Below are 12,659 nucleotides of genomic sequence, written 5' to 3'. Positions count from 1 at the left end.
ACACTGGTGCTTTAACCCTGCAGAAGCATACACTTGTTAGAAGAGAATTCTCGGATGCTTTAAAGGGAACACACCTTGACTCATTTTATCGCACAAGTACTGATTATTGGTAAAGTTTAACATATTAACAAGGGGTGGGCGTAAAATAAAATGTGGTATGTTAAAATGATGGCATTATTTATTTTATGTTATGCTGAAAGACAGCTAATATACCCCATTAAGTAAGCCTTTAGTGTAAAGCAGAATAATAATAATAATTATTATTATTATTATTATTGTTATTTTACTATAGTAACTGTGTATCTTTAAGTAAGCACAATGACATACAGCAGTAACATCACCAACACAACGTCAATCTAAAAATACTTTCCCATGTAGGACAACAATGTTATTACTGAATTAGCTTCAACTTGATGCGATTACATTCTGGTGGACAGAGAAGACTTAGATAGATAAAGATTTATTGTATTATTGTCTTCTACAGCAATTGGCTACAGAGACATCAATGTGGTTTCTTTTAGCCACTGTGATGTATAGCATTGCATAGCCTTAATAATACGTTTAAAGACCTGTGTCTGTTTACACTGGATTTTGTCCAAGCTTTTTGACCGTTCTAGTTTGTCATTTTTTTCTATAGGTAAAAGTAAATAAATACAATAATAAAAATGATTGTGTAGACCTTTACTTCTTAGATTTATCAGTAGAATGCTATTTGGGATTGTGTTTAGAACAACTGCAGTAAAAAAACATTTATGAATGTGAGCATACTCAGTAGCCAGGATGACTTGAATATATGGCTTATGTTGATATTTGACTCAAAAGCTCAAAACTTGATACAGTTTACATCTGAATTAAACAGTTGCTTACATAGTAATTACATAGCAGCTGGGCCGCTCAGGTGGCGCAGCGGTAAAAACACATGCTGGAACCAGAGCTGTGATCTCGAATACATCATATCGAGTCTCAGCTCCGCCTGCCGGCTAGGCTGAGCAGCCACATGAACAACGATTGGCCTGTTGTTCAGATATGGGATATGACCTCTGCTGGCTGATTGATGGTGCCTGCACAGAGATGAGAAAAGAGTGCTCTCAGGGTGTGTCTCTCCATACACAGTGCTGAGCTGCACTGCACTCGTCAAAGTGTAGGTGATAAGATGAATACGGCATGCTGCCCACGTGTCGGAGGGGGCATTCTCCTTAATCAGAGCAGGGATCGGCATTGGTGGCGAGGAAGCATGACACAATCGGGCAACTGGGACGCGCTAAAAAAGGAGAAAAAGGTGAGAAAATGCATAAATAAAATTACATAGCAGTCCATTCTTGAACGACTGGAAATAGCTGCCTGAGGGCTTTTCCCGTCTTTACCCTTTATGGTCTTTGGTTTTATATGATCAGGTCTGTTTAAGGTTATGAAGTTGATTTGCGGGTGTCTACAGATACGAGGTCTGGGTGATAAACATTTTTAAAACTGGATTTATGCAGGACTGTGAAAGCTGCTTCATCTATGATCATATTTAAATACACAGTGCTTTTTAGATACAAATGCTCTATTTCAGCTGTTTATGGATTTATCTCAGCACACATACAAACAGCACATTGATATCATAAATTGAACTAAAGCTTTTATTGGATTTTAAGTAATTTAGTAAAGGTTCTAGGTCTATATTAGTACTTTGTAGTGCATGTTTAGAAATAAACAGTGAGAGGAAAAAGAATATCTTGCGTTAACACAAAATAGTCAATGTAAACCCATTACAAACTATTATTTAAATAATTCGACCAATTACCATCTAATTTAACTTACATCGTCTTTGGATACAACCAACCAAAATACACTGTATTGTATAGTCCGTCTGTTTTTCTGCATGCTTTTTTAGCCTGCTTTTACCCTGTGCTTTAATGGTCAGGACCCCCATAGGACCCCCATATAGGTCTTATTCACTCATACCAGCACAACACACACTAACACACCACCACCATGTCAGCGTCACTGCAGTGCTGAGAATGATCCAACACCCAAATAATACCTGCTCTGTGGTGGTCCTGGGAGAGTCCTGACCACTGAAGAACAGCATGAAAGGGGGCTAACAAAGCATGCAGAGTAACAGATCAGTAATTGTAGAACTACAAAGTGCTTCTATATGGTAAGTGGAGCTGATAAAATGGACAGTGAGTGTAGAAACAAGATGATGGTTTTAATATTTTGGCTGATCAGTGTATATTACCATGATAAAGAAAAGTCTCAAACCACGTTCTACCTTTCTAAAATCTCTTTATTGATACGATAATATTTTGACATTGTATAGTACTGCAGAATGTGGTTTGAGTAGATGCCTAAATTGACCCTATTAACAAAACAAGTGATTGATTAATAAATTAATAATTAATAAATTAATAAAAGTGATGTAGCATTTATTAGTATTACCTGGTTTCTAAAATAATCTCTACAATTACCTATGTACTAAATAATGTCATTAGGCTTAATCAAGCATAATACTTGTACAGACACTACTGGCAATATGATTATAAAATAACATGGTTGTATTGGTTTTCTAAGCAATGTTTAATTACTTTTGTATTTTACTAAAGTCTTGCTCCTTTGCTTCCAGTAAAGTGATCAATTTGACACCATAGTCGTCGCTGCTAAAATATTGCATTTTATAACGGTAACCACCAGCACCACCACAGGATTAGTTCTTTAAACGTTCCTGTGAGCTCTCTAATTTGTCGTCCTCCTAATGTCTTAATGGTCTCCTAATGTTCTTTGCTGCTGCTGCAGCTGTAGTAAAAGCAGGTGATTAACTTTATCGTCTGTGTCTTATGCCTTGTTTTAGTGCAATTGAAACCTCAGAGTTGTTCAGGTCAGAAGTCTTTCTTACACAGAGTGGTAATAACAGCACTTGTACTTTTTTTTTACCTGTGTTTAACAAGCTGTGTTTATGAAGCTGTAGCCAGCAGACAGGATGTCTAATTACAGCAGATTAATTAAACCAATGTGTGTAAATGCTGCTAGATGATTTACAGCTGTGGTTCCTAAGAGAAAAGACTTGTCACGTGTAGTGGATTTGGAAATCAGATCATGGTGTCAGATCAGTAAGTAAAAGCTAACAAAGGCGTTTCCTTTTCTTTCAGAGTCTTCCTGCGAGCCATCAATCAATACGCTGCCGTACTCAACAAGAAGTTCCTGGACCAGACCAACTTTGAGCTGCAGGTGAGTGATAACCTTGCATCAATAGGTTATGATACAGAGTGAAAGTAGGGCAGATGTTGTAGCATTCAGGCATTTCATTTCTAAATGTGTGTGTGATCAGATCAAATTTTAAACTAGTTTTGTGGAACATTTGGCTGGCCAGCAACAAGATAAATAGATAATAATAGAGGAATTATGAGCAAGCCATTAAGGAGCCTAAAGACTAAAGCACTATCCATATTGTTGGCATGAGTTTGAATCAACTTGATGACAATAAATAATAATAAGAACAGCTTTCTCAAGCCAAGCAAGTAATTTTGGAATATTAACAATTTAAAAAAATTAATTTAAAAACTAGCTTAATAGCTCAGTAAGACAGTAATAAGCCAACTAATCCAAGCCTTTAATGGTTTACTTTGTAGTCGATGTGAAATGTAACAGGCAGCCAGTGTCAAGCCAGAAAGTCTGCACACCCCTTTCACCTTTTCCACGTTGTATTATGTTACAGACTCATTCTATAATAGATTGAGTTCCTTTTTTGCCTTAAACATCTACACACAATCAGCAATAATTATGAAGTGAAAACAGGATTTACAAAATATGCAATTTTATTTTACTGACAAAAAGGGTTTATTTAGGGGTTACATATCTGTACACACCCTTAGCTTAAATCTTGGTTGATGCACCTTTGGCAGCTTCAAGGCGTCTTTGGAAAGAAGCTACGAGCTTGGCACACTTGTTTCTCGACATTTTTGCCCATTCCTCTTGGCATATCCTTGCAAGCTCCGTCAGGTTGGATGGATAGCGTCACTATCTGGGTTGGGACCTGTAAAGAAATACTCTTCTCCAGATCTATACCTTGACACAGTTCTGTTTCCGAGGTCTGCAGATAATTCCTTTGACCCCATGGCTTGGAGTTATATAGGCAGGTGTTGGCAATGCCCAGTCATGTCCAATCAATTGAATTTACCACAGGTGGACTCCAATTAAATTATTGAAACATCCCAAGCAGTATCAGTGAAAACAAAATGCACCTCAGCTCACTTTTGGGTGTCATATCAAAAGATGTGCACACTTGTGTACATATGATATTTTACATTTAGATTTTTAATAAATTAGCACAAATGTCTAAAAACGTGACAAAAAATGAACTCAATCTATTATAGAATAAGTCTCTAATGTTATAAAACGTGTAGAAGGTGAAAGGGGTGTGCAGACTTTCCGGCTTGACTGTAAACTGAACAACCAAAATTAATAAATATATAAATAAATAGTTAATTAATTAATTTAAAATAATAATAATAATAATCCTATTACTTCCCTGGTGACAAATATTTGGCAATACACATGACATTTACTGTGCATATATCAGATATACTGACCATTTTGCTTCAAATAAATAAGCATTAAAAAAGTTTCATTGCAAAACTAAAGCGTGTGGTAAATGGTGGCACCATGAACCACATCAACAACATAGCTGCATGAAATCATAAATGATGCTTACCTTAGCTTTTCTTCTTCAAATTTACATCAGTGTGTTGTTTTGTTATGGATATAATCCATTATTTTGCAAATGTGTGTCTATCCTGGCAGTCATTTTGGGTGTATATGAAGATACCAAACTTTCTCTAGATATTTTTTTAACTGTGATTAACGAAAACCATTTAAACATTTCCCAGCTGAAACTGCTGCCGTTCAAGTCTGTACAGCCACTACAGCCTAAGCATTATATTATATACATATATAGCATTTCTGGCTTTTGATTTCATAACATTACTCAGATTCCTTCTAATAACTGAATCCAGAAGCTGCGATTGGTTTATAAAGTCGTCTTTTAACCTCGTCTTTTAAGGCAGTTGTTTATGTTCCAGTGCTGATTTGAATCCCCTTGAACCATTCACGCATGATTCTATCTTGAATCAGACAGTTAGATGAATACAATTTTCCCCTACAAATGAATACAGCTATGTAATTGAATGCCAAAGAATAATTCATTCGAACAGAGTTGTTTTGTGACTTGTTTGTGCTCTGAGGTGGATTTGATGTGTATTGAAGTGGGTCTGAAAGACTTGTAGAGGCAGAAAGGCACAAATGTATGATAAAACAGTTTTTGCCCTGCAATATAGTCTTGCAGACAATCTCTTTATTCTAAATTCAGTAACTTCAGATCAGAATGAGTTAAAAGCTTTAAAAAAATGTGGCTTGGTGATAACTTTTGTCACAGAAATGAAATGTTGGTCATGGCTTTCCTGACCTGCACTTACACTCACTGAAACTCTGGATTTTCAAAAAAGAAAAACACTGATACTTTAAGGGGTCTTTTTTTATATTAAACTATAAATATCCTCTTAAAAACATTCTAAATAAAAAGTCTTAAAACTGGGTATGTTCTTTAGGCAGAAAATGCTCAAAAATATGTCTGACAGTTATGTAGACTTATACATAATTCTGCACTAAGCATTAATAAAATACTCCGATCAGCCATAACATTACAGTCTATCTATTTCTCTACATACCTTTTTAGCCTGCTTTCCCTGCTGTTCTTCAATGGTCAGGACCACCACAGAGCAGGTTATTTTTGGGTGGTGGATCATTCTCTGCAGTGACAATGACAATGACATGGTGGTGGTGTGTTAGTGTGTGTTGTGCTGGTATGAGTGAATCAGACACAGCAGCTGCCGCTGGAGTTTTTAAATACCGTGTCCACTCACTGTCCACTCTATTAGACACTCCTTCCTTGTTGGTCCACCTTGTAGATGTAAAGTCAGAGATGATCGCTCATCTATTGCTGCTGTTTGAGTTGGTCATCTTCTAGACCTTCATCAGTGGTCACAAGACACTGCCCACGGGGCGCTGTTGGCTAGATATTTTGTGTTGGTGGACTATTCTCAGTCTAGCAGTGACAGTGAGGTGTTTAAAAACTCCATCTGCACTGCTGTTTCTAATCCACTCATACCAGCACAACACACACTAACACACCACCACCATGTCAGTGTCACTGCAGTGCTGAGAATGACCCACCACCCAAATAATACCTACACTGTAGTGGCCTGTGGGGGTCCTGACCATTTATTTATCATCTGGAAGTATTTTGGATTTGAAATAGATCTACAATTTGCAGGATGATATTTAAATAATTAATGATCATTGCACAGGCCATAGTGGTAATTAATAGTAAATAGTATTTAATATTTATGGACATTTTATAATCCATCATAATCATAAGTAGTAGTAGTAGTAGTAATAAATAAGTAATTAATCATGGCTTTAAATGAAGGCTATGCAAGGACATTGTTGTAACACCCCAACAGCCATGTAAAACGTGTTCTTACTTTACTTAATTCCTTATTTAAAATGCCATATTTTCTTTTTTTTCTCTCTATTTCAGTTGTGGAATAACTACTTCCATCTGGCAGTGGCTTTTCTCACCCAGGAATCTTTGCAGCTTGAAAACTTCTCCAGTGATAAAAGAGCAAAGATCTTTCACAAGTAAGTAATAATAATAATAATCTAGGGCACATGTCAAACTCAAGGCCAAATCCGGCCTGCCACGTCATTTTATGTGGCCCGCAAGAAGTGAAAATTGAAGCAGAAGGAGGTAATTTAATGAAAGATGGGAAAGTAAATAGAAGTTTGTGCTTCAAGAAGAAAAACTGGAACGTCTCGTGTTATGAGGCCATGTCTGTGGTAAAGGAGTACAATATAAATGTAGATATACATTATAAATATACAGTATAAATTTGACATTTTGACACCAAACACAGAATTAGCCTCCAAGAAAAACATTAAATTGTCCAAGACTTAAAAGGCAGACTGCAATCACAGCGGAATACATTACAATCGGCCCTTTGAGGGCCACTATAATGCAGATGTGGCCTTCGATGAAAATGAGTTGGACACCCCTGATCTAGGGGTAGGCAGTATGTCTTTATTTGTCATATGTACACATGTACAGAGCAATACAAATTATTTTTCTGCATATTCCAACTAGTTTGAGCGGCTCAGGAGCGCAGGGTATGGTGCCCCTGAAGTCGTGAGGGTTATGGGACTTGCTCAATGGCCCTACAGTGGCTGCTTGGCAGAGCCGGGATTAAACCCTCAACCTCCCTACTGATAGCCCAAAACTCTACCCACTAGGCTACCACTGTTCCATCAGTACTGATTTTTCTCTTTGTAGTCTTTTTGTTGTTAAGGTGGTACACAGGGACACAGTGGCTTAATGCATCAGGCCACACAGCATTTCATAGGGATAGAAGCAAAGACTCTATATGGTATAAACAAGGGAACACTACTATCACACTTGGACAAGTCAGGTCTCTGATCCGTCCTCCTAACCCCAGCATACACCTCACTCAGGAGAAAAACTCAACCCATCACAGAGACTGTTAGGACATGGCCTAAGGGAGCTACCTCTCTGTTGAGGGAGTGCTTTGAAATATCTAATTTGGACATTTTTAAGGAACAGGACTCAGAGGAGTACACATCATCTGAACTCTGCTACTTTCAGACCTGTGTCGACAATGTCACCGTTGACAAAAACATCAAGATGTAGCCCAACCAGAGGCACTGAATGACAACAGAGGTTAAAACTCTTCTGCAGCAGTGTCCTATATAGTGCTGCTGGAGCCAAAGTGAAGAATGGTTTCAGGGAGGCTAAGATAGCATACAAGACGATGGATGATACATCGCTGACAGAGGAATTTAATTGTTTCTTTGCTCAGCCTCCAAGAGCCTCACCTTCACTGTGCAGCAGCATGATGTGAGGCATGTGCTCAGAGCGGTAAACCTAAAGTGGCTGCTGACTGTGATGATCTGACAGGTAGGGTGTTGAAGGAATGTGCAGACCAACTGTCAAAGGTTTTCGCAAGATTGCAAGATCTTCGACCTCTCTCTAAGTCCATCACTCCACCATGTCTTGAGTCTACCACAATCATTCCACTACTGTAAAAGGATTTCATCAGTTGCCTTAATGATCATCATCCTGTCAACCTTACACACAATCATCACCAAAGTGTTTTGAGAAGCTGGTCCTGCCACACATTAAGGCCAGTTTCCCACTCACTTTTGACTCACACTAGTTACATACAGAGCAAATAGGTCAACAGAAGATACCATCACCACTGCTCTTCACACTGCACTGACCCCTTGAGCACCAGGGTATTCCTTTAACACTGATATCCCAGGCAGACTGACTATTAACCTTACTGACTCAGGACTTTCACAACCCACCTGCAACTGGATCAAGGACCATCTGACTAACCGTCCCCATGTACCCAACCAACAATGCCACTGCGATAGTCAAAAACACACAGCAATGACTCTGCTTCCTGAGGATACTCACAGAAAAGAAAACCTGTAGGAGAAGCTGCTGCTGTCATACTACCACTGTTCCATCGAGACTGTGCTGACCTATTGTATTTCAGCAGCAGACAGGAGGGCCTTTCAGAAGGTCATCAGTACTGCCCAGAAGATCATCGGCTGCTCACTACCTTCTCTGGAGGACTTATTCAGCTTTCGCTGCCTCAGTAGAGCAGACAACATAGTTAAAGACCCATTTCACCCTGGACGTCATCATGCTCTGCTTCCCTTTGGCAAATGCTTCAGGTCCTTTATATCGCAGACAAACTGATTTAAGAACAGCTTCTGCCAGAGAGAGAGAGATAGAGATAGGTAGATAGATCATCATCAGTTTTACAGCATATACTGTTTAATTGTTGTCTGTTATTTTTAAAGCACAGTCAGGGTTGCTACTTAATTTTGTTGTACTCTGTGCAGTGACACTAAAATGAATGAGGTATGTAAAGCTATCGAAACGAAACAAGTAGCTCTTACTTTTGGAGTCTCCTGACAGCAAAACAAAACAGCATTTATGGACATTACAGATAATGAATTACTGACGTTAAGTATCCAGTGTCGCTTTGCTGCAGTTTTGGTCTATAGGTGCACATTCTCAATGCACTGTAACTGAACCAGTTTGTTTGCTATTTAGAGGTACTGTTGTTATGCACAGTTTGTCAGCCTCACTATCTAATCCATCAGGGTGATGGATGATGCTGTGGCAAATACCAGCATAATATACAGTGTATCACAAAAGTGAGTACACCCCTCACATTTCTGCAAATATTTTATTATATCTTTTCATGGGACAACACTATAGAAATAAAACTTGGATATAACTTAGAGTAGTCAGTGTACAACTTGTATAGCAGTGTAGATTTACTGTCTTCTGAAAATAACTCAACACACAGCCATTAATGTCTAAATGGCTGGCAACATAAGTGAGTACACCCCACAGTGAACATGTCCAAATTGTGCCCAAAGTGTCAATATTTTGTGTGACCACCATTATTATCCAGCACTGCCTTAACCCTCCTGGGCATGGAATTCACCAGAGCTGCACAGGTTGCTACTGGAATCCTCTTCCACTCCTCCATGATGACATCACGGAGCTGGTGGATGTTAGACATCTTGAACTCCTCCACCTTCCACTTGAGGATGCGCCACAGGTGCTCAATTGGGTTTAGTCCATCACCTTTACCTTCAGCTTCCTCAGCAAGGCAGTTGTCATCTTGGAGGTTGTGTTTGGGGTCGTTATCCTGTTGGAAAACTGCCATGAGGCCCAGTTTTCGAAGGGAGGGGATCATGCTCTGTTTCAGAATGTCACAGTACATGTTGGAATTCATGTTTCCCTCAATGAACTGCAGCTCCCCAATGCCAGCAACACTCATGCAGCCCAAGACCATGATGCTACCACCACCATGCTTGACTGTAGGCAAGATACAGTTGTCTTGGTACTTCTCACCAGGGCGCCGCCACACATGCTGGACACCATCTGAGCCAAACAAGTTTATCTTGGTCTCGTCAGACCGCAGGGCATTCCAGTTATCCATGTTCCTGGACTGCTTGTCTTCAGCAAACTGTTTGCGGGCTTTCTTGTGCGTCAGCTTCCTTCTGGGATGACGACCATGCAGACCGAGTTGATGCAGTGTGCGGCGTATGGTCTGAGCACTGACAGGCTGACCTCCCACGTCTTCAACCTCTGCAGCAATGCTGGCAGCACTCATGTGTCTATTTTTTAAAGCCAACCTCTGGATATGACGCCAAACACGTGGACTCAACTTCTTTGGTCGACCCTGGCGAAGCCTGTTCCGAGTGGAACCTGTCCTGGAAAACCGCTGTATGACCTTGGCCACCATGCTGTAGCTCAGTTTCAGGGTGTTAGCAATCTTCTTATAGCCCAGGCCATCTTTGTGGAGAGCAACAATTCTATTTCTCACATCCTCAGAGAGTTCTTTGCCATGAGGTGCCATGTTGAATATCCAGTGGCCAGTATGAGAGAATTGTACCCAAAACACCAAATTTAACAGCCCTGCTCCCCATTTACACCTGGGACCTTGACACATGACACCAGGGAGGGACAACGACACATTTGGGCACAATTTGGACATGTTCACTGTGGGGTGTACTCACTTATGTTGCCAGCTATTTAGACATTAATGGCTGTGTGTTGAGTTATTTTCAGAAGACAGTAAATCTACACTGCTATACAAGCTGTACACTGACTACTCTAAGTTATATCCAAGTTTCATGTCTATAGTGTTGTCCCATGAAAAGATATAATGAAATATTTGCAGAAATGTGAGGGGTGTACTCACTTTTGTGATACACTGTATACTTCCAAATCAGTGTCACTTCGGTGCCAGAATTATTCACCCATTTAATATCTGGTTATTGGATTCCCATGGTGGCTCTGGTCCACTGATGGACAGGTAAAAGTGCCTGGCATACATAGGTATTACTTGGGTGGTGGATCATTCTCAGCACTGCAGTGACACTGACATGGTGGTGGTGTGTTAGTGTGTGTTGTGCTTGTATTAGTGGATCAGACACAGCAGCGCTGATGGAGTTTTTAAACACCTCATTGTCACTGCTGGACTGAGAAAAGTCCACCAACCAAAAGTATCCAGCAAATAGCACCCCATGGGCAGCGTCCTGTGACCACTGATAAAGATCTAGAAGATGACCAACTCAAACAGCATCAATAGATGAACGACTCTGACTTGACATCTACAAGGTGGACCAACTAGGTAGGGGTGTCTAATAGAGTGGACAGTGAGTGGACACGGTATTAAAAAAAAACTCCAGTAGCGCTGCTTTGTCTGATCCACTCATACCAGCACAACACACACTAACACACCACCACTATGTCATTGTCACTGCAGTGCTGAGAACAGTGTGAAAGCAGGCTAAACAAAAGTGTGTAGAGAAATAGATGGACTACAGTCAGTAATTGTGGAACTACAAAGGGCTTCTATATGGAGCTAAGTGGAGCTGATAAAATGTACAGTGAGTGTAGAAACAAGGGGGTGGTTTTAATGTTAGGACTGATCAGTGTGTATGTGTATATGTATGCATGTATATACATTATACTGTACATTATTTTTTTAATAGAAGTCTTTCCATCTTCAATAAAAAATGAATGGAATATTTAGCAGCTTTTTAGACACTACTTTGTGTTAGCTGTTTGTTCCTACTGCATTAAACACCAGTTTTTAACTTGTTTCGAACATTTGAGACTAATTATCAGGAGAATGAGGTGTTAATTGGGTTTCTGTTCTGATCCTTTCACTTTTTGCGCTTTTAGTCTCTCACTATATTGCTGCACTAATGCCAAACTAAGCTTCATGCTGTGTGCAAATGAATCAATGATTTTAATTTTCCTAAATAAAGCTTTTTATACAGACTATCCTCTTTTTGTCAGCAATAGAGGTTAATTATTTTAAATTGATTACCCCCCCCCCCCCCCCCCCCCCTCCCCCAAAATCCAAAGCCACTCTGCATCATCAGTGAATCTGTGAATGCATTGATCTGCTCAACGCTTTGTATTGCTTTTTGGTTGGCATTGCGGCTGTGACAGCTTCGACTTTTTTAGGAAAACAAATCACTAGATTTTGGGGTGTGTCTGTAATAGTTTGTGCCTATTTATTGCACTTGTTCAATTATCAAAGCCAATATGAGATCCTATTGTTTTTCTTACTCTTATTAAGCAAAAACAGGCCATGGCTCACCAGCCTCTGCTGAACTTTGAGAGTTCAAAAGAGCAAGATTGCTAATAATCGTATTTCACAAACTACTGTACATAATAATGTGAAAAGATTCAGGAAACCTGGCAAAATCCTAATATGTATAAGGCCAGGCCAGAAACCACTGCTGAGGCCGCTCAGGTGGCGCACACGCTAACACACCAGAGCTGGGATCTCGAATACATCATACTGAGTCTCAGCTCTGCCTGCCGGCTGGGCTGAGCAGCCTAATGAACAATGATTGGCCTGTTGTTCATATAGGGGTGGGGCATTAAGCCGGATCGCTTATAACTGATGCAACTACGACCTCTGCTGACTGGTTGATGGCACCTGCACAGGGGCGGGGAAGGAGTGCGTTGATCAGGGTGTGTCTCTCCACACACAGAG

At 39.9% G+C, this 12,659-nt stretch overlaps 1 protein-coding gene across 3 annotated transcripts in view; it reads left to right on the top strand.

Annotated features, from left to right (window-relative positions):
- dock1 (dedicator of cytokinesis 1) overlaps nucleotides 1-12,659 on the top strand; it is a 469,250-nt gene that overhangs the window by 349,458 nt on the left and 107,133 nt on the right. For all 3 annotated transcript variants that reach the window (XM_063002899.1, XM_063002901.1, XM_063002900.1), the window contains 2 exons: nucleotides 3,132-3,210; nucleotides 6,578-6,678. In XM_063002899.1, coding sequence (XP_062858969.1) covers nucleotides 3,132-3,210; nucleotides 6,578-6,678 — 180 coding nt within the window. The remainder of the gene's footprint in view (nucleotides 1-3,131; nucleotides 3,211-6,577; nucleotides 6,679-12,659) is intronic.

Source organism: Trichomycterus rosablanca, chromosome 10 (assembly GCF_030014385.1).
Source record: "Trichomycterus rosablanca isolate fTriRos1 chromosome 10, fTriRos1.hap1, whole genome shotgun sequence".
Classification (NCBI taxonomy): Eukaryota; Metazoa; Chordata; class Actinopteri; order Siluriformes; family Trichomycteridae; genus Trichomycterus; species Trichomycterus rosablanca.
Note: the sequence above shows the minus strand (reverse complement) of the source record. Positions and strands in the feature narration are given on the sequence as shown.